We start from the raw sequence: 20,852 nt of genomic DNA, 5'->3' as shown, positions 1-20,852 counted from the left end.
CGCGGCCGCCGTTACCCGCCCCCCGCCCCGCCCCGCCCCGCCGCGCCCCCCCCCCCCACCGCCGCCGCCGTCGCCGCCGCCGCCCGCCCCGCGCTCCCATGGCGCTGAAGCGCATCCAGAAAGTGAGTGGGGCAGAGCCGCGGAGGTGGGGGGGAGGGTCCTGCCCCCGGGGGAGCGCGGTCGTTCCCCCCCCCCCCACCGCCCGTCGGTCGCGGCCGGGCCGCGGCGCAGCCGTTAACCGGCGGCTCCGTCACGCTGTGGGGCCCGGCCGGCCTGCGCAGGGCAGCCCCGGGCCGGCAGGCGTGAGGGCGGCTCTGGTCCGAGGGGTTACAGCTGCGGCACTCCTCGCCTTCCTTAACAACGCCCCCCCCCCCCAAAAAAAAAAAAACCCCAAACGTGGCTTAAGCTGTCATGAATAAACCCTCTGAAATATTTGCCCCGTCTCTAAGGCCGTGTGACCGGGAAGCGCTGGGTGAAAGGCGAAGTGGCGTTAACCGGTTGTCTGGGTAGAGGCGCGAGTCAAGGGTCCGTTGCTGCGCTGTGCACCGCTCAGCTGGCTCCTTCTGCTCTGCGCGCAAGTTTTTCCACATTTGGAAGTACCCTCGGCCCAGCGCTTGCTGTGACCTTAGGCTGTATCCCGGTTTGGGAGTCTCTTTTTTTTTTTAGGTAACGTTTGTAGACGGCAGGGTTTTAAACGAGAGGCAAACTTCTAGCTTCCTTTTGATTGCCGGACCTAACTGATCGTTGCAGCGTGGAAACAGAAAGGTATTACGAGCAGCAAGCGCAGAAACTTCGCTAAACCGTTAGCGCGTTGGCTGCGTTGGAAAGCCTGCGTTGTTCTGCCGCTGCGATGTGTTAGGTCGTTTGTGCTCTCCTGGTTCTGTTACCGTGCTGCGGTTCCTTGCCCCGGTTGAGCGTGTAGACGTTACAGAAGTAGAGTTCCGTAATGACCCGTGCACCCTGCAGCGAGCAGATTTGGTGCACCCTGCAACAGATAGGAGGTTACTTGCCTGAATTTCTGCCGGAAGTCAGTAATCAGGTCTCATGCTACAGGCCTTATTATACCTGTATAGGTACCACAGTCGGTTAGGGAGACTTTGGTTACTCAGTATCATTTATTTGTTACGGCTGTTACATGTGAATGTTTTCTCAGACGTGACTAAATGAATACGCTTCTCTCACAATAAGTTCTGGCATGCTTGTGCATGTTATGCGAACGCTTTGCCTTTTGTGGGTTTTTATTTTCCTATCTCTTCCTTGAGTGTCTCCTCACCCTTGTGCTTATAAGAAAGTAATTGCCCTGGATACCTTCTCTTTCCCTTTCTTGTTCAGCTTTTTCCTGCTATGGTGACAGACGCAGAGGAGGTGGAAAGCCTGGTAGTGCACTAGTGTTTTTGAGACGAAGTGATAAGTAGTTTGTGGCCTTCCAAACGAGGTTCTGATGGAGTAGAGCTGCTGTCTGTATTTTTTTCTCTTATTGCTTTCCCTATGTGACTTCTTTTCCTGCTTTAGAGACTTCCATATGTATTGGAAAGCCACAACTTACTTTAATGTGACATTTTACAAATTTCGTGTTGGATAGACATGAACTTTGTGAGCAAATCATCACGCTGAGAGAGTATTTTTTTATCCTGTTAGCCGTATTAGCCTTTTTCTAGTATTTGAAAAGAAGAAATGCTGACCGGGATACTGAAGTCACGGTTGTATAAGATTTCCCAATTGCACGATAGCTTTTTTCTGAAATGTGAAGGAATATTGGGGAAGGAGCTGCCGGAAGAGTTGAGATTAGACTCCGTTGCTCTTGCTTACCTCTTGCTTCTAGTTTGCTGCAGAAATGACTGTTGCTGGATTTCTTTTTCTCATTAACTCCTCTCTGTGCTCTCAGCTACCTTTTTAGGGTAAGAAAATACTCCTACCAGAGGGACTTGTTCAGCAGGCTACCTCCAAAGCAGCGTCTTGATAAGTCACTTGCTGTGGAAGAGGAAAGTGGCAAGGAAGTAGAATTCCTTCAAATCAGAAGTTTTAAAATGAAGGGGAGAATGTTTGTAAAGACAAGCTGTCTTGACCACTGTCATATGTAAGGCTTTCTTTAAAGTTACAAGACTGGAAAAACTAGTCCTAGATGAAATGGACTTGTGCGATGGTGTGCTTATCCCAACTAATTTCCAGATGATTCAGCCTGCCTGTATAGGTTGATAGTTATGTTGTATCTCAAAGGCAGAGGGAGATGGAATCTGGAGTAGAGGACATGCCATAAGGACTTTATGCTTTCACAGAGTGCCTAGAGGAACTCTTCAGAGAACAAACACGATGGTATTACTTGGGAACTTGTCGGTCGAGACGTACTGTCTCTAGTTAAGCTTGGGCGCTCTTATGGCAGTTCAGAATTGTATTCTAACATAGCTAAGGGATTATGGTGGTGAGCTTGAGTGTTTGTTCACAATAATTCCGACAATTTGTGTGGTCAAGATGGCACCAACTGAGGAAACAGGGCTGTAACCCACAGTGAACATTAGGAAGTTAGCCTATGTTGTCTCATGTTGCTTGGGACTCCTTATTTCTAGCATAATGTTGCCCTTGTGATCTGTGCCGTTTCACCTTTGGTTCATGCGCCTTGCAGTATTTTCTTTTGAGAAGGGACTCTTCAAAGGTGGATAGCTTGCAGACTTCAGTGAGAAGACGTGTTTCTAATAATGAAAAGATGTATTGTGCTGGGGAACTCTCTACAAAACAAGCAACTCCATAACCAATAAGCAGCTGATACTGCCCATGAAGGTGTTTCCAGCTCAGCGCTGAGGGTGCAATAGCAGTGAGGACATGAACCCTTGCTGCCTAAGCACAACAGTCACTGCCGACTCCGTGACGAGTTCATCCTAAAGTTTGCGAGGACAGGGATTTCTAATTCATCTTAAACCGAGGAGCCTGTATTAGTTTACCTTGTCAGCGCTTTGCTTTGTCCTAGCGTGAAAGAGAGGCGGTATGTTTCTACACCGACAAAACCGCTAGGTTGCGCTGTGCGTGTTATGGTAGAATGGAAGCTCCTTGGGGCGGGAGCTGCTTCTGTGTAGTCTGTGAACTACCACTGAAAGAATAATCCTCTTTATTGGGGCCCTCATAAACTCCAGTTGCTGCAAATTATGAGAACAAACCAAAGAGTATAGGTTTCTAATTAGTTGGGAAAGGATATTCTGCAAAGAAGCCTTTACTGTTATCGACTCTGAAAACTGAGATGCCGTCGTTTATGTGCTAAGTAGAAAATAGTCAGACTTTCAGGTTATATAAGTTATTGTTTAGCTTAGTTTTATCTGTCGTTCCTGTGGAGAAGCGTTTTCCTCAGGTTTCTGCTCAAAATTCTTTGTTTACATGTGTAATTGTGAGTTTGTTATCCTGTGTTACGGCTGAGAATATATTTTAGCTGTAAATCCTGCTCTTCTGGGTGCTCTTCTCATCTTAACGGAGGGAATGCAAATTTTTTCTGTCTCTTAATGGCTCAGACAAATGGGAAGAATGTGCAAAAACGGTATTCGCTTGCTCTCGTTATAAGCATTAAAAAAAAAAAACCCTTGCGCTCTTGATGGGAAGAGTTGTTGAAAACAGCAGTTGAAAACAGCAACAGAGTATTTTCTGACACGTTTGAAGCCCTGTTTAAAAATAGCTGTTGTTTTTTATCTTGTCAGTGCATAGTGCTTGATTGTTTTTTTTCTCCCACAACTCAATGAGAAAAGAAGCATTCAAACATTTCACTGTGCCACTGAACTAAGTGTCTATTTGTTTCAATGCATATTTCATATATACATACAATAACAGGATGTACCAAGTGGAATCTTCATGTTCAAAATAACTTTTGTTACTGTAAACTAACTCAGATAAAATTTTGTCAGCGCTTGTGCTTTTGATTTTAAACTGTTGAGTCGCGTGCTTTCTTTGGATGGTATTAAACAAACTGAGGAAACTCCTTCTTGGGAGCCATAATGTAAAATGTTTAAATTTGCCTTCAAAATTTCAGCTGTGATATCACAGCAACATTTTTTGCATTAACACGGCGTATAAAAATAGAATGTATACTTGTCATAAAACTTAACTTACTCTCTATTTGAGGAATGTTCTGATAAATATTTGTCTGCTTTATATTTACCAGATTCCTGAAGAACAGAGAATCCTTAACTGCCTACGAGCACAATCACTCCTTTAGGTGCTTTTTGGACAGATGATTCCAAACGCCAGTAATCTTATAGCAGCAGTGTATGTATGGAACTGTAAAGAAGCGAGTCTGTGGTCTACAGTGCATTTTGTGCGAGAAATGAAGAACAGCTGGCAGGTTTTAAAACCTCCATTTTAAATAATGGGGCAGGAAAAAAGAGGCTCTGGTTGTGGTTGCTTGTATCTTAGAGAATTAAAATAGTTTTTAGTGACGCTGCCTGTCATTGATTTCAGTCTTCTGATAGCCTCCAGGCTTTTTTCTGACTTTTTTTAAGAACCGCAAATAAATGAGAAATTTTGAGGGCTGACGTTTGTTATTACTCACGGACGTAGCCAGTGAGTGTCCCTGAGTACTGTGATGAGGATATTTATCCTCCTGTTATCAAAGCATCCTTTTCAGTCTTGATCCAGTAGCTTTTTAGGACAAAACCCTGACCGCTAATGAAGTGTATTAACTGTTTAACTGGCCCTCCAGAATTCTGAAGTGAAAAACTTTCCTGGCACTCTTCACCATCTTTATACTGTTATGAAATGTATGCTATATTAAACTGTGACAACGAGTGATAGTCCTCACATGCAAAAGTATTTTTAGCTTTTATAACTTTAGAATATATAAGACACTTTTTTTTTTTTTTTTTTTACATCCATTGAACTTGATTTTTAAATTTTTGTCTCATGCTTTCTGCAGAACTGTTCCTTCTCGTGTGGATGTGGTGTGGTGAAAGGTGATAATGTGGAAGTTTAGTTTCATCCATCTCCACCAATTGTTGTCTAACGTTTGTATCATTAATCTGATATTACTGTGTTAGCTATACTTGGTGATCAATCTTGTTTGCTTTTGTGTTCTGCTAACGTTTTGTAGTTTTAAACATGACAAAAAGTTTAGTGTTGCACCCATTCATCATGACTAGTTAGAGGTATCGAATGAGCAGTGTTTTATCCCAATAAAGGATAAACTTTTTGTCCAGAGAGAGGGATGCTAATAGGAATAAATCGTCTAATACTCTCAAACAAAGAAAAATACTACAGAACAGAGTAAAGTCTGGCACGTGTTGGAGGTTCCTGATAGATACTTTTATGCTGTGATATTCGCCACTGTTTGAAATCGACTGGTACTTGTGTTTGCATCTCCTGCAAACAAAATATTATTGTGCTTTTGCATATTCTCGTTAGAGACATGTTGCGCTGGTGTATGCTGTAAGCTGCAGTGCTGAGCCTGTCTCTCTTGAAACGGAATCTGCATTGCTTTGAGGTATGGGTCCTGTTCACTCGCCTACCTTCATCAAAGCCTCGCACCAGCGTTTTCAATACCGGTGACTAAAGGTATTAGTGTAGGCAAGCAGCCAGGCATGCATAATACAGCAACAAGATGATAATCTATAAAATATGGACAAAGACGCCAGAATCAGCTGACTTACAGGAAAATTATAGGTGTTGACTGTCTAACCAGTTAGCCTTACATGCAGTTCCTTGGCACCTCTTAATGAGGGTTCAGTACATTGTGCTTTGCAGTTCTTCGGCCTTGTCCCTTGACACAGCAAGGTCCCCTTTCTTGTGAAGAGTGTGTTTGCTGCTTTGTGTAGAGAAATCTTGGATTTAACGTCTCTTTCTCTTGCCAATATACAAAGTCATGCAGTAGTTTTTCTAGCTCCACTTGCAAAAGAGCATCTTTACGCTCAACTATTTTATAGTGTTTTTTACTCTGGGCACTGACAAGTCAGCGGCCAATCTGACTCATAGGGGTCATTCTGGTGATGTCCTTGAAGCATTTCAAACGATGCGAGAAAGCCTGAAGCCTAAATCTTACAGCTCTTTGGATAATTTTGCTTCGAGTGCGAAGCTTAGCCAGCATAATTACTCTAACAGTATAAAGCAAAATCGCTCTTTGATCTCAGCTTCTGTGTGTAACGCTCAAACTGTTCCCTGTCAAATTCAATTTATAAGGCTTGATCTTGTTACTATTTGTATTTTTAAACCACATGAACTTCAGTACATTATTTCTCGTGACTGGAAACTATGGCCTGAATTTGCTCTGTTAGGATCTGGCTTTATTTTTCCCATCTGCATAAGCTCTGTGAATGTATCCATGAATACTGCTCCCATTTAGTGGCCTTAGAGAGCTTTTTCCTCATCGTTGTTAGGGAAAGGTTAATCACAACTTTTTGTAGTTCTAGATCTGGTATTATGAGCTATGATTAAAAACATAATTTTATCGTAGACAGATGTCAGTGCCGTTAGCCTGGAGAAGTTGAAAGTATATACCTACTAGTTCTGAAGCGCGCGTGTACATATGAATGAAAAAACCTGTTTGTATGGTTCTTGAGTGTGTAAGGATCTTGAGGAAAGCATCTAACAACTACAAGTACTATTTTAGACTCCAAAACTGTTGAGTGCTTGTCTAGCAGCTGTAGTAGTGTTCGCCTGTGCATAAGGAAATGTTTGCCTAACTTTTAGAGACTTTCTGAGGAGTTAAGCTACAGATTTTCCCCATCACTGCCGTTAACGTAGTAGTCATCCATAACTGCTATAAAACACTTGAAATCAGGCTTTGATTGAGTTCCTCACTTCAGCTAACGGTCTTAGCTATCGGACTTTTTTAGCATCTGTACAAGACGTAAAACTTCCCTTGTTGGGTTAGATCCTGAGCTGCAAATTAGACTAGGCAGTAGCTATCACTGCTCTGCTGCTGCTTGTTGCAACTCTCATGACTTGTGGAAACCTGAGACTTGTTGATTCCCTTTTTGTACTGGCAGTGACTTGGCTTTGCATAGGTTACTGGTTCTCTATATCGCTCCCTTAGTGAAATTTGAATCCTCAGATTAAAAAGGAAACTGCCCTTTTAAAGGGTTTTGCTATTGCTGCTGTTGGTTAAAGTCTAGCCTGGAGTATTGTTTCTGGAATAGCACATGATTTTGCCAACAGAATAAAATTGGGGCAGACAAGTAAAACTAGTTAGCCACCTGAACTATTCCAGTATATCAAAAAAAACCTGTCCATTTTAATCACAAAGTTTATGAGGAGTAACTTCAGAGCAAGTTACCACTCCATTAATTTGGTGAAGGTTTGTTGCAGTGCGTTTCCTTAAATTCAGGAACAAGAGGGGCTCTGTAAGAAGTGTAGCTGAATTTAGGTGCCAAGCATTTGCACCTTGTCCCCTGGGAAATGAGATGTCTTGAACAGAGCACTGAGTGAGTTGAACTATTTACTGGATGTTGTAATCAGATGAATACATCGCTGCATTTGAGAAGTATACTGTTTTACGTACGTTAGGTCTGATCACAGTACATTCATGAATTTTACTCTGAGTTAAACAGACTTGACTCCAATTTAAGCTTTGATTTTGTTGAAGTAGTTGTCTTGATTAATGATTTTTGTTTGGAAATGTTTTCATTGCTACTCCTTAAGCTAAACTCTAGGAGATATTTGCAGACCTGCTTATTTCTGTAGTTGACTTAACGGTATATGTCCTGAGTAATTAGTTGAGTAACTTATGAACAGTGACTTAGGTCAGTTCTTTGAGGTTATTGCAATGGAAGTATTTACACATAATCATTAAACTTATAGCAGCAGAGTTCCTACTGGCTGGGAATTGGAACAAGCAAGTAGCTTGTTCTTAGCGCAGAAAAGCTTTAGACATAGAAACAAGGAAAATAAACCAGCATTAATAAATGGCTTGTCTTGTATTTTATATAGTGATGATAAATCAGATGAAAGGCGGTGGTGTTTTTGCATAATTCAATAATAATTTTAAGTTATTTGAGACTGTGTAGACTTCTGTAAAAGAAATAATCAGGTGAGCTGCAAAAATGATTCTGAACGCCTCTCTTAAATTTCAGCTTTCTTGAGTTTTCTTAGAAATCGTTTTGGGAAAGATCGCGTAGAGAATTAAATCCAGGTACATTACATGAAGTGTGAAGCTAATATTTTTCCTTTGTTTTCTAGTTCACTTAAGAGCCTTCATGATCCGTTCGTATGTTGCCTCTAGGAAAGCTGCAAGCACTTTATGAGCTAGTTTAACTCAGCTAGTATATACAGACTAGAGCAGTACAGAAAGCTTTTGTAAACTCTAAAGCTAAAGGAACGTCAGATTAATGCAACAATTTCTAAATTAAGCAGGGATCTTACTGAGAGATCAGCTAACCCTTCGTTTTCTTTGTTTCTTTCTATCTGTACAGCGAAATTTCAGTAGATCCAACTTATGAACTTGGTTATAACTCTTATGCACTCTCAGATACTAATTGTTAGCATCATATTGTCTTATTGGAAATCTACCTAGACAAAATATTTTCATATTGCAGGGCACTGCACATTTTGATTTCTTTAAAAACATTTCAGCTCAGATTTCATGAAACCTATTTGGTGTGTTTTCACTCTTGGAAGTGATGTTATGCAATGTGTATGTTCACGTAAATATGTTTCCAATATCTGTATGCTCCTTACAGGAACTAAGTGATCTGCAGCGTGACCCGCCGGCCCACTGTTCTGCTGGACCTGTTGGAGATGACTGTAAGCTCTTTGTAGTATATTGCTACAGTTGACCTTTTTTCCATTAAGAGCAAACTCAAAAGAACTCTAATCGTTGTATCTTTTTGACTTTCAGTGTTTCATTGGCAAGCAACTATTATGGGACCTGTAAGTATATAGATCTTGTAAGATCTTGTTTTCCTTTTGATTACGGAAGGAATCATTTGGGTGTCTGTAAACATAACGATCAAATTCAGCTGTGCCACGTGCAGATTAAATATTTAAATGTGGCATTGTTGCTGTTCTTAGTAATCTGGTACTAATTTCTTTCTATAACTCTTCAAAAATCCCTCCTCCTTCTCCTGTTTTCGAAATCAGAGATGTTTAATCAGTCAGCCACAATGTGTGAATCAGAGATGTGCTGTGAACTGTGAAAAGCTTGCTTTCCAAAGATGATCATTACAATTCTGAAAGAGTCATCTATCCCAAAGGTGAAATAATTGATGTAATACAACGTAAAAGTTAGTAACTGCAAACGAGAGTGATCTTGCACAAGGAGATTTGGAGGCTTTCAGATAGTTGGAGCTCATTTGATGGCTGTGAGGTGGCTCTGCCAAAAACAAATGACTTTTGGGAGCTGTAGTCCAGCAATTGTGCCTGCTTTCGGCTTCTACATGAGAAAAGCCTGCTTTCCTCAGGCTGAGGGAGATCTCTAAAGACTGAAGACTCTTGTCAAAAGAATTATGTAAGAAAGGGTAGGAATGCTTAAGGAAAAGTTATGAAGCAATCCTGAAAAGGATTTCAGCAAAGAGAATGAAGAGGAACGTGACCTGAGGGAAGGGGTGTTTGTTAATACCACGGTAAGTTTGTATTCCTACTGTTTTCCTTTTGGACTTCTTGCTAACTTGAAAAGAGGAGTTTCTGGTTCAGATAGTGAGCTGAACCAGTCCACGAGTCGGAAATTTGAGTCAGTACTTAATCCAGTGACATACAGCTTCACATGTTGGAAAAAATTGAATTGTGGCTGCTTTGAGACAGTGTTTCTGCATCCTCAGCACCGCTGCTCTGTGTCAATGAAAGATGAGTTATTAATTTACCAGTGAAATGCTGGAGCCTGTTGCCCAATTTGTCAGTCGCCCAGCAGCAACTCCAACGCTTGTGATGAGCTTTTCTATAGGATGCTAAAAGTTGTGCCATTGTTCTTTACAAACTGTGACTTCAGTGGGTCGTTGCCCCTGCCCCTGCTCCTCTGCACTGCTTAAAGGTGAGTGGCAAAATAGCAAAGAATATAGTGTTAAGGAAAGCTTATGTGTTGATTGTCCCCGGTATTATCTCTTTCTGAATGACCCAGTGACCTGAACAAGGGAAATACTAGCACATAAATCCCAACTTGGCTTCTTTTTTTTCCAGTTTGCAGTTCACCTTTAATAGCCTATAGGGCAAAATGGTCTTTTCTTCCCTTAAAGTTCCTTAGATTTCTCTAGTTCCGGGTAAGAATGAGACTCCCTTGCCGGCCTTTTTCAGCCTTATCTGCCCAAAAAAGCCACACTATCAGCATGTTATCCTTTATCTTGATAAGAAAATCAGATGTAGCTTCTGTATACTTCCTGATGGGCTGAGGGGAGCATAGGACTAGAGCTTACCTTCAGAGTTCACTTCCGATGCGCGGAAGTAGGATAACCTCTCCTCCTGTCTCTGGGCGTCATCAATTTGTTTTGTATACCTTACCCGCCAAACATAGCATGACTTCACTTTGCCTTCTCTCTGACGCTGAACTTGTCTGATCTTCAGCTTATTTTAGCTTTGACAAATCCATTTAGTATGCATGCAAGCAATGCTTTCAAACCTAATTGGAAGTACAGTCGCAATCTCTTCTGGTGTTACCTAATGCTGACTTCTTAGCAGTACTATATATAACCTGTCTTACGTTGCCACACTGTCTGCATTTTGAGTGCATACGAAGACCTGTCTTAAAATGAACCATTTGTGGCTTTACGTATTACGTTCTTCTCTACAGCTGTAATTTTTGCTCATTTCTATGGTCAACCTTTCTTTTAAGAATAGACCACCTTTCCTCTCATAAGGAAACCGAAAACCTGATGTCCTACAGCTTGGCTGAGACTGGGTCCCTACACGGCTGTTTTAAACTTATCAAAGTAATGAGAGGCGTTCTTTCCCTTCCCTTAATCAGAAATTGCAGGGTTGCTCTCCGTCACTTAGTGTTGAGACTTTCCTCCCCTTTTGTAGTTAATGGGAAGGAAAGGTGTCCTCAACAGATGACTGCAACAGGGTTACTTCTGCCTGTTAACTGTGTGCAACCTGGACCTAAACCTGTGCACATGTTCTCTAACAAAATGCATGTTCACAGATTTGTGCAGGTCACAAAGATGTTGTGTGTTTTAAAACTCCCTGATGTCAACATGATCAACTGAGTTATGTTGGAAAATCCTACTCTTTGCATCTGCAAAGAGAAACCACTTCTTGAGGTAAGTATATTTGTAGCTTAAAGGTGGAGGAAGATCCTGAATATAGCAGAGCAGCTGTGATATTGCACGGAGGCAGGATTTGAAAGACCTGCTCTGGATTTTGTGTTCCCTTTGGTGCCCTGGAGCTAAGCTCTGGGAGTACCTTGCAGTCAAGACACTGAGCAGGGAGCTATTTTGGAGCAGAAGGATCAGCAGCTTTGCTCCACCAGTCCAACACTGCTCCCTTGCTTTCTCTCCCCGAGAAGGGCAGCACTCGGTAGCTGTGTTGGGCTGCTGCAGTAGTAGCCGTGCTTGGCTCTGCCATAGCTCTGCAGACCGGTGGGAGGATGCCGTTCCCTCAGTGTCAGCTCTGTGCCTTCCCAGTACACAGCCTGTTGAGTGGGCTGCGTGCTGGGGGGGAAAAGGAATTTTCTAAAATACTTGTGGCTTTGGGAGGTTCTCTGCATTCAGAAGGGAAGTACCAAAATACCTGAAATATGTTAACGGTTTGCGTTTGTTTGTTTTTCAGCCAGATAGTGCATATCAAGGCGGAGTATTTTTTCTCACGGTACACTTTCCAACAGACTATCCTTTCAAACCACCAAAGGTAAGTCCTTTCTCTCAGAAGTTATGCAAGTTCTAGGTCAGGGCTTTTTTTCAATGTCCTAACTGTTCAGGGGCTCACTTTAGGGAGCTGAAACCAGACAGACCAGCGATAGGGTACGTGTCTGTAATGAGTAAATAGATGTGACTGAATCCTGAAAGTGAGTGATAGGATGAGAGACTGTACAATAGAACGTGTTGGGTATGGCAGATCTAGTATGACTGGGAACGGAAGGGATAGTATTTAGGTTTCCAACTGTAATAAACAAGATTTGATGTTAACATCTTGTGTTGTTTTAAATTCCAGATTGCTTTTACAACAAAAATATACCATCCAAACATAAACAGTAACGGGAGTATTTGTCTTGATATCCTGAGATCACAGTGGTCACCGGCTCTGACTGTATCTAAAGGTAAGTGCACAGGTGTGGTAGTGAATTTATGAGATTGCATAAGGTTCCATGGTATTTTCTTTGGTGTTACTTCAGTGTCTGAGGGTAGCAGCGGGAACTCCGTTATCCCACACACTAACAGAAGTGGCAAATTCCACTGGAATCCTTATTACAATCCAAAACCTATCACAAATTGTTTGGAGTGTCACATTACATAATAGATTGCACGTGTGGCAGGGAAATATTCTAAAACAAGTTGGGTAGGATCATAAAGGTCCAGTTAGCCTGAAATGTAACTTTTGTGTTATAGCTGAGTGTGCACAGAGAAATGAGGAGGAACTGGTTTTTGATAGATGACAGAGCTGCAAAATCAAATGGATTTGGATGTAAATGGAAAGCACTGATACTGACATGTGCCTGGGCTTACCTGACTGCGTACTGGATTTTTTGGATAGCTTTTTGGGTTGCTTGAGCATCCTTGCTTGGGCTAAAGTTTTATTCTACTTTTTTTTTAAGGGAAGATGCGTTGTTCTGGTTTGCTTTCCTCTGTAAGGTAAATATTTAAAAATGTAGTTGCTTTCCAGATCATCAGTAAAAGATTTATTACGCTATTTTAGTGCTTTATTTAAATTTTCTTAGGTCTGAAGACTGTTGATTCTTGGAATGTTGAGATTATAGTTAGGCGTTTTTTTCATTGTAGCCTTTTTGTGTCACTTGAAAAGCTGCTTAAAATGTGGGTGCTATCGTTGCTTTTCTCACCCATATTCAAAATGCTTAGCCACGCTCTCAGTCGTGTTACGGAAAATTCTCAGGTGTCTCAAAGTTTTAATCAATATTGCATCTTGCTTAAGAGCTCCCTAAAGTATGTTTCTCTCTTTTTAAGAGCAACGTCATTGTTTTGTTTGGTCAGTTTGATGTATGAGCAAGAAAAAATTGTCTGTCCAATCAAAACTGCTCTATGCAAGTGCAGTTGTTGTACCTCCTTGGAAAAGCAACTGCGGCCCATGCACATCATCATGTGCAATAACCTTAGAAGCTAAGTAAAATCTAAGTTTAACACTCTTTCCTGATGTAGCTACTGAAGAAAGGCATGACTTGTGTGTAGCTGATACCAGCTCTCCACAGAACTAGCTGGTTGTTGCATTGCTGAGCAAAAATCATCTCGTTTCCAGTTAGTTAGAAGGCACTTAACAAATGAGGGTTGGCATTTATATCTTGCCTAACGGTCAGCATTTAGGACTAAATAAACCTCTGAATTTTCAGGTCTTCTGTACTTTTCTGTAAGTGTTTTTACCTTTTGGTGAGTGCTCTTTCAGTCTTAAAGAGGAGCAGTCTGCTGGTCTTACGTGGTCTGAGCTGAAGAGCTTTTAGCGTCCTTGCACATTACGTACCTTAAACTGGGAATCAGCTCAGTGGCTCGTGGAAGTTTCTCCTTTATGGTTCCTGTTTTCAGTGAATCAAGGGATTACAACATATCTGATAGTAACCTCTGATTAGTGTGACCAGGTATTATAACTTGATTTCTAATATTACCAATGTATTTGGCACTTAATAAAATTGAAATATGTCAGTATAAAGTGGCTGAGCTTGCTACAGCCAAAAATGGGTATTAGTTCAGGTTGAACTCTTTCATAACCAGACAAAGCAAGAAAACCTTGTATTTTCCAGCAGCTAGTTATTGACGTTAACTTAATGATCTGGGGAACTTAACAGGTGTGTAATTCCTTTTAAGCAATTCTAAACATCTTATAAACTGTGTACTCCTGGGTCAGTAAGTACAGTGTCAAAAGTTCTGTATTTCTTTCTGGTCATGAGTCATTGCATATGTTTTGACTTGCCTCTGGTTTTTCCAGGACAAGATCTTGAACAGATTTTGCGCACCTGACTTTTTATGCGATTGATGATATAAATGCTGGAAATGTCACCAACCACCTTTGTTTACTATAAATTATTAAAACACTGATACAGTGTATGCAAATATTCATATTAGTTCTGCATATAAAAGTAAAAGTTTCCTGAAATATATATATATATATATACTGCAAGTGTTGTAAAAAATCAAACATCCTTTGTCTGATACCATGGGAAATGAATATGGAATTAAGAAGTGCATACCTGTATATAATACTGATAAAGTATCCCCCAAAATGGAAGTCATGCTTGAATCACATTAAGTGAAATGTTGATATGAAGGAGAGATTAACTTTGTCAGCACAGAAGTGGGGAAGGATGTGCAGAAATCCAGTATTGTGTGGTAGTGTAACATTAATGATAAATAATTGGAGGTGGAAGGGGGCTTAGTTTGATCAAGTATTCATAGAGAACTGTGTAGTCTGTAGTTTGTCCGATGTTCACAGGTTAAAGCATGGGAGAGAGATCAGTACAAAAATTACAGGTCCACGGGTTGCAAGCTGTCTAGGCTAGTGATCAGAAAAATGGTCCTGGTCTTGTATAAACATTTCTGAGCAGAACTGCTGTGTAAAAGCTTAATACTAAAATGCATTTCCTTTCCACCCTTCTTTTCCTTCCCCCTACTTCAGTATATTGGAATATATTAAAGGACTGTAGAAATAAAGTAAAATGACACGTTTAACCTGGTGTCTCTTTTATTTAGTTTTATTGTCCATATGCTCCTTACTTTGTGACCCTAATCCGGATGATCCTTTAGTACCGGATATTGCACAGATCTACAAGTCAGACAAGGAAAAGTGAGTATAACAGAGATGTACGTATTTTGTGTACATGGATATACATATTGTGGATGTGTAGTACTCGCAGATGCTTGTCTGCTATACAACCTTCTACCTAAACTTTTCAAGATACTCTCTTCATAGATTTCTACAGTATAAAGGAGTAGATGTTTAAATCTTGAAGATATCTATCCATGGAATGGCAAGCAAGAAACTGTTGGATACTAATTTTTCGTATTTAAAGCTGCAGAAAAAATTCGCAATGTTACACTAAATGTTTATATTCATTTTTCATTGCATGAAAAATCCCTTCTCAAATATAAATTATTTGTTGCTGTGGTGGTCCTCCAATTCTAAAACCTATGCATTTGTTAAAAAATTAGGTGTGAACTGTGGAACATATGATTTGACACAATTTTATAAATGTAGCATGGGCTAATATTCAGCTCTTTTTGGTGTTAGTGTCACATTTATTGCAAATGGCAACATCTTACAGAGGAAAAAGCCTCTTCTTTCTGATTTTTGGAACAGTTGTAGAACTTGTGGGAAGTTTCTAGTATTGGGAAGGTAACATGGACGGCACATAACTGAAGTATTGCATACTTCTCAAATCAAAATCAAATTTGATCCAAAAGTTTTAACTGAAAGTATTGTATTGACTGCAACTTCTATTCTTGGGTCTCTTACTTCTAGTGCAGAACCATCTGTATTTCCTAAAATGCAGTTTTGAGGCTTGCTGACTTCTTCCTGTTGTACTTCCCTCCTAAGGAGGGTTTTGAAATGCTGTGATAGAAGTACGTACACGGCTGAACCCTCAGAGTATCAGATAACAGGATTTAGCCGTCACTAGTAAGTCCGGTGCTTTGGCGTAACGACGTTTCTTTCCTGAGCGCTACTTCTACAGAGCGGTTCCTGTGGGCGCTCAGACTTTTCAGTAGTGACGTCTGTTGATAGCTAAGCAAACTTATGCATAGATTTCTTAAGAGTTCGTCGCAGATGTGGGTGACTGGAAGCTCAGGCCCCTTGTGCTGCAGACTAAGACTGCGTGGTGTCTGAAGGGTTACATGGAGGAAATATTACTTCTGAGCGATTTTGTATCTCTGCTGCTTTCTGCTGATATATCAGCTTATTTATTTCTCCCAGGCTTAGAAATTATACTCCATGCATAAAAGAAGGTTACAGATTCAGTGATCCAAGAAGTACAAATTACTCTGCTTACTACTGGGAGATTCTGTGGGACTCTACTGCTTTAGGTATTTTGAGCACAATCCAGGATGCAGTCTTACCAGTATGGCCTGAGCTGTCTTCTCTAACAGCATTTTCATGCCTGTTGCTTTCCTAGGTGTGTATGAGAGTAAGTAAGCCTCGATGAAGAGATCAAGCTAGGACAGTGACAAAGAGTAGGAGGGTCTAAGGTTTTCCAGACACGTCCAGCGTTGAGTCCTAATTTACCAAGAATGAAATAACCTTCCCCAAAATGAATCCGCTACAAAATTTCTGGTGGCCTCGACAAGAAATTAAATAGTCATAGCCATGCAACACGTTTATGAATAGCCTAAACACCACTTATTATCTGACTTTTTGTTGGAGCGACTGAAATTGTTGTCATTAATTCAGTTTGGGGCAGGTCATTCTATCCTCGGTACTTAAGCTGATTTTTGGTAAACTTGCTTTTAGCTGTTTCAACTGTTAGACTCCCTGTTTCATGTTCTCTGGAATTCTTGTGTGATATCCAGAAGACTTGCTGATCTTCTGGTATTTTTTAGTCCTGAGCCACTGAAGAACTTGTTGAGATGCATGAAAAAGGCCTATAGTTCATCACATATCACACTCATGAAGATTTAAGTATTGCTTTTACCTGGAGGCCTGGATAGAGAAGGAATGAGGTAGAAATTAGAAGTCTGTGATCTAATATTTGGAATGAGCCTCTTGCCCAGAGTGAGAATTATTAAGATGGCCTTTTCCTGACAGCTCTATGTCTGTAAAATCAAGTCATGTGCTCCACTTCTGAAGGGCTTGAACTTTGTGGCTTGTACTGCAAGGCAGATAATCCTCAAATTGAGGATGTGCCTCAGCCTCTGCCCATCCACTTGCTCAATACTGCTTTCAGCTATCGTGCCTCCTGTTTGTGACTGAGGTGAAGAAGGGAAACTTGTCTGTCTCCCAAACTAGAAACTTAATCATTGTGGGATATACAGAGAAGGTGAAATTCTTGACTGAAGGGCTTATCTTTTTTTCTACAAATCACCTACTGATTGTTTACTCTTATCTCAGATTTGGGAAATGAAAGATATGGCTGATACGTATGAGCATCTATCTCCGGATTTTTTAGCGTGTGCTAAAAATCCAGACTTGTATGATAGCAACACAAACGAGTAGCACACGAGTTGGTATACTGAACTTGAGAAATGGTTTGGGGGAAGGGAGGAGGGGAACTTTTCAGTGTTTCTTCTAAAGAACCCAGAAGATGAATCTAGTCTGAAGAGTGGAATGTAACGAATGTAAGGACTGAAGGGAGAGTTAGTTAATGATTCTCTGAGGACACTTACTTCTGGGAGTGCTAGTTAGCTTCATACCAGAAGGAGAAGACCAAAGAGTTAAAATCTATTTGCAAATTTTTTTTTCTTGAGAAATTTTCCTTTTAAGTTCAAACAGCAGTGCAGAATGGAGAATTAAAAAAAAAAAAAAGCTCTCCTTCAAAATTAATGCAGAGAACTGCAAGCTTCCTCAAAAAGCTTTCCATCCCAACCCTTTCCAAAACCAGTTAGTTTTACTGAATTTTGTGCTGTTAGAGTAAGCTTTGTGAAGTTGCATACACATTTGGTAACGATCAGCAACAAATTTCTATTAATATGCAAGTAATGGAACTAGCAGTGAAATGCAAGTGAGATATGCACACTGATGCGCGTTTCAATACAAACCTGTATTAAAACCTAAGAATGTTCTGAGCTTCAGTCAAAATTCTTTTGATAGGTAACCTTACAAGCTAAACATACAGTGGGTATGTGTTATTTGTCTTTTAGACTTTTTTTGACATAATATGAATCAATTGTAAGAGGTGATAAGCTCAGTAAGGTCTGTATTAAGCAAATACGTGGGCATTGTCAATGTATCTCTAACAGATCTTCACTGTAATGCCTTCTTTCTGCACGTACAGATACAACAGACATGCAAGAGAATGGACTCAGAAATATGCAATGTAAACTTGTGAAGACTTTTTCATATACCACAGAGTACTGTAAATTCTAGGATTTTTTTTTTCAAATTAGAAGGAAATGGAGCACAGTTTACCGTTTCAGTGTACCATAATGCCCTTTTTTTTCCTGTTTTGTTTTTTAACCCATGTAAGTGTGCTTCTGGAACAAGGGAAAACAAACTTCCAAAAAATAACCTTATGACTGTGATAAGAATATTTATCTTTTTTGTATGCTTGCAGAAGACATTTATTATGGTTTTTAAGAGTTGGACATCTGCATCTTCAGACTACAAGATCCATAATGCAGTTGTAAAGCAACCAAAATATTTTTGCTGGAGAAAGCTGTTTTTACGCGATAAATACTGTATGTGTGTCTTTAAGATATGTTGTCTGTTTCACAAGTGTGTTCAAACTTCATTTTGTTAGTTCACTTATATGATTTGTATTTTTTTACTGTATAGACTAAATATATTTTATTTACCATGTAAGTCGATTCATTTTAGACTTACTTGTGCACAGTATTGACAAGATGCAACTGCTAGTAATGAAAATAATCGGGGTATCCCACCTGTTAGGATATTCTGAAGACTGACTGCAGATTTCTTAAAACCTAAAATGATCTTTGCACTGTAATTCTTAGTAGGCTGATTATGGAGAAACACTTGTTTTTGATTTTGTTACATACTTGACTTAATTTTATTGCAATGTGAACTAATTGCACTGCTATGTAGAAAGATATGTAACCTTTTTGTTGCTATTCACACCTGATTTTTCCCTGTGGGCAACATAACATTCTCACAGACCTTTTACAAATCTAAATGTAGCCTTTTCCATATAAATAAAATGCATTTTCTACTACTTCTCTTGGCTATTTTTTTTTTAAATTATGCATATCTTTGAAGTGCTTGTTCTAACATGAGAAAATCAAAATATTAAGTATGCATGTGTATTGTAGACGAAAGGGGAATAAAGCCATGCATCTGATACTACTCAAAACTTTGTTGCAATTAATTTGTATGCTAGCTTTATAGCATTTATTTAGCATGCTGTACCCATTGCTTTATATAGAACTTCAACTAATTTAATTGCGTATTACACATCTATTAATTTGCTGAGGAAATACCGCAAGTGTTTGAGCACCGAACACTTTATTTCAGGTGGTGTATTTGCAGTATCGGAATGTTACAGTAAATTTCTTACACTTAAAGCTAAATTGTCCATTAACTGTCACTTCAGTTCCTTCAGACTATGCGTGTAGCAAACCAGTAGTGCTGGAGAGAGGCAATCTTCTCTTATAAAATGTATTAAAACCAGAAGAATTTTCATTTCCTATAGTAAATTCTCTTTAGGTACCGGGAAGTAAAAATGCATGACGAACGTTTCGCTCTGTACCTTGCCCGTTAACCAAAAGTGACTTCTAGCTGGGAAATTTGCCATCACAAGAAAATACATTTTTTAAGAAGACAAAATATTTGCTTTTCACTGAAATGGACGTCAAACTGGAATTTGGGATGTGGGAGGAAAGCATTGCAGAGTCAGAGCTTTTTTCCTACCATTGGAATATTGGTGTGCTCACGCTTGCTGGTTATTGACTAGTGGCATAAGCTGGTCACATACAGGAAGGTGTCACTTCTGTGCTACAGTTTTGTCTGTGACCCAGTAATGACTTTCGAGAAAAAAAAAAAGCTTGATGGGCACTGACTTTTATTAATCTTAAAATGTCCCTGTTCACTTTAGGTTGTAACAGTATTTCATATGTTGAAGAAAAACATTTTTTTTGTTATGAAAATAAATGCTTCATTATACTTGAATTAGGATAACGTAGGTAGGAAGGTAAAGCCATAGTTGTTTATACTTATTGCTAAATGGATGTTAGAAAATTCTGACCATCAGAATGTGCTCCCAGAGCTTTTAATTTTTCTAGATGGTTAGTGATAGGCTTGTACTAGAAGTTATTTAAATGTTTGCAATATCTGTATTGAACCGTGTGAAATTGGAAGTTTGACTTGTATCTCAGAACACTCTCTTTGGTTTACTGATATGTATTGGGGCTGGTTTGAAAAGGCGTATGCTCCTGACTGCTAATCTTGCAGCTGTGCGCTGTACGTGCAAGAATGATTCTCCATCACAGTACGAGATCAGCAGGATGGTGAGGAGCTTCGAAACGAAACAGAGTAAGGCTGTAGTGCTGGTGCCTATGTAACATACTCTGCCTACAGCATGTTTATGAAAATAACTATCCTGTGGGCATGTTCTTTTAGGGGCATTTAGGCTGACACTAGGTCTTTGATCATCATGCTTCTCTTCATTTCAGAGGCAGAAAGCCTGAACTGTCAATGAAAGAGTTGGTCAACCCCTTCAGAGTTCCTCCGTTAATACTTTCACAGTATTGTGCAGTTCAAGCTATCGTAACATTTTGTTGCTGTTTTCTGTAGTTGAAAGGTTGCTCAATCCTGTGTCTCTTACTATGATGGAAAAAACAAAACATAATTCACATAACCCTTTTTGGCTCCTGGTCTTGTTGAGAGCCATCCTGGTTCAGGCGTGTGGTTGTCCTGTGCTCTGCGTCGGACACTTCCACAGCTGAAAGCGTTTTATTAAGAGGGAATGACTGAAAGTATCCTGCTCATCACCTTCTGTTTAATTACTTTTTGATCTGTGTGTTATTTTCTGCCTGCTTATATCACCTGAGGGCCTAAGCGAAAATAAACTTGGAAGGAAACCACGAGAAGACGTGTGTGCCTCTCTTAAGGGCTGCTTTGCTGGGTAAATAACCGGGCTTAAACTTCACGACGGTTGCTGAAGGGCGCCGGGGCTGGGGTTTGGGGTGATGTTTTACTAC

At 40.1% G+C, this 20,852-nt stretch overlaps 1 protein-coding gene across 6 annotated transcripts; it reads left to right on the top strand.

The window, feature by feature from the left end:
- Window positions 1–35: 35 nt before the first annotated feature.
- UBE2D1 (ubiquitin conjugating enzyme E2 D1) lies at window positions 36–18,868 on the top strand. Of its 6 annotated transcripts, none has more exons than XM_068951034.1 (8): window positions 46–122; window positions 8,643–8,706; window positions 8,801–8,832; window positions 11,033–11,150; window positions 11,659–11,736; window positions 12,040–12,145; window positions 14,739–14,832; window positions 17,972–18,868. In XM_068951034.1, the coding sequence occupies exons 4-8, from the start codon at window positions 11,100–11,102 to the stop codon at window positions 18,015–18,017; spliced, it is 375 nt and encodes a 124-aa protein (XP_068807135.1). In that variant the 5' UTR covers window positions 46–122; window positions 8,643–8,706; window positions 8,801–8,832; window positions 11,033–11,099; the 3' UTR covers window positions 18,018–18,868. The 6 variants fall into 6 exon arrangements, with proteins under 6 accessions (XP_068807134.1, XP_068807135.1, XP_068807138.1 ...); XM_068951037.1 differs by lacking the exon at window positions 46–122 and adding an exon at window positions 748–765; XM_068951033.1 differs by lacking the exon at window positions 11,033–11,150 and having other exon boundaries at window positions 36–122.
- Window positions 18,869–20,852: the final 1,984 nt, after the last annotated feature.

Source organism: Struthio camelus, chromosome 7 (assembly GCF_040807025.1).
Source record: "Struthio camelus isolate bStrCam1 chromosome 7, bStrCam1.hap1, whole genome shotgun sequence".
NCBI classification, from domain to species: Eukaryota; Metazoa; Chordata; class Aves; order Struthioniformes; family Struthionidae; genus Struthio; species Struthio camelus.
Note: the sequence above shows the minus strand (reverse complement) of the source record. Positions and strands in the feature narration are given on the sequence as shown.

Coding starts and splice junctions, on each gene's coding strand:
- UBE2D1 (XM_068951033.1), top strand. CDS start 99: ATGGCGCTGAAGCGCATCCAGAAA. Junction 123..8,642: donor CGCTGAAGCGCATCCAGAAA/GTGAGTGGGGCA, acceptor TGCTCCTTACAG/GAACTAAGTGATCTGCAGCG. Junction 12,146..14,738: donor GGCTCTGACTGTATCTAAAG/GTAAGTGCACAG, acceptor TCTTTTATTTAG/TTTTATTGTCCATATGCTCC.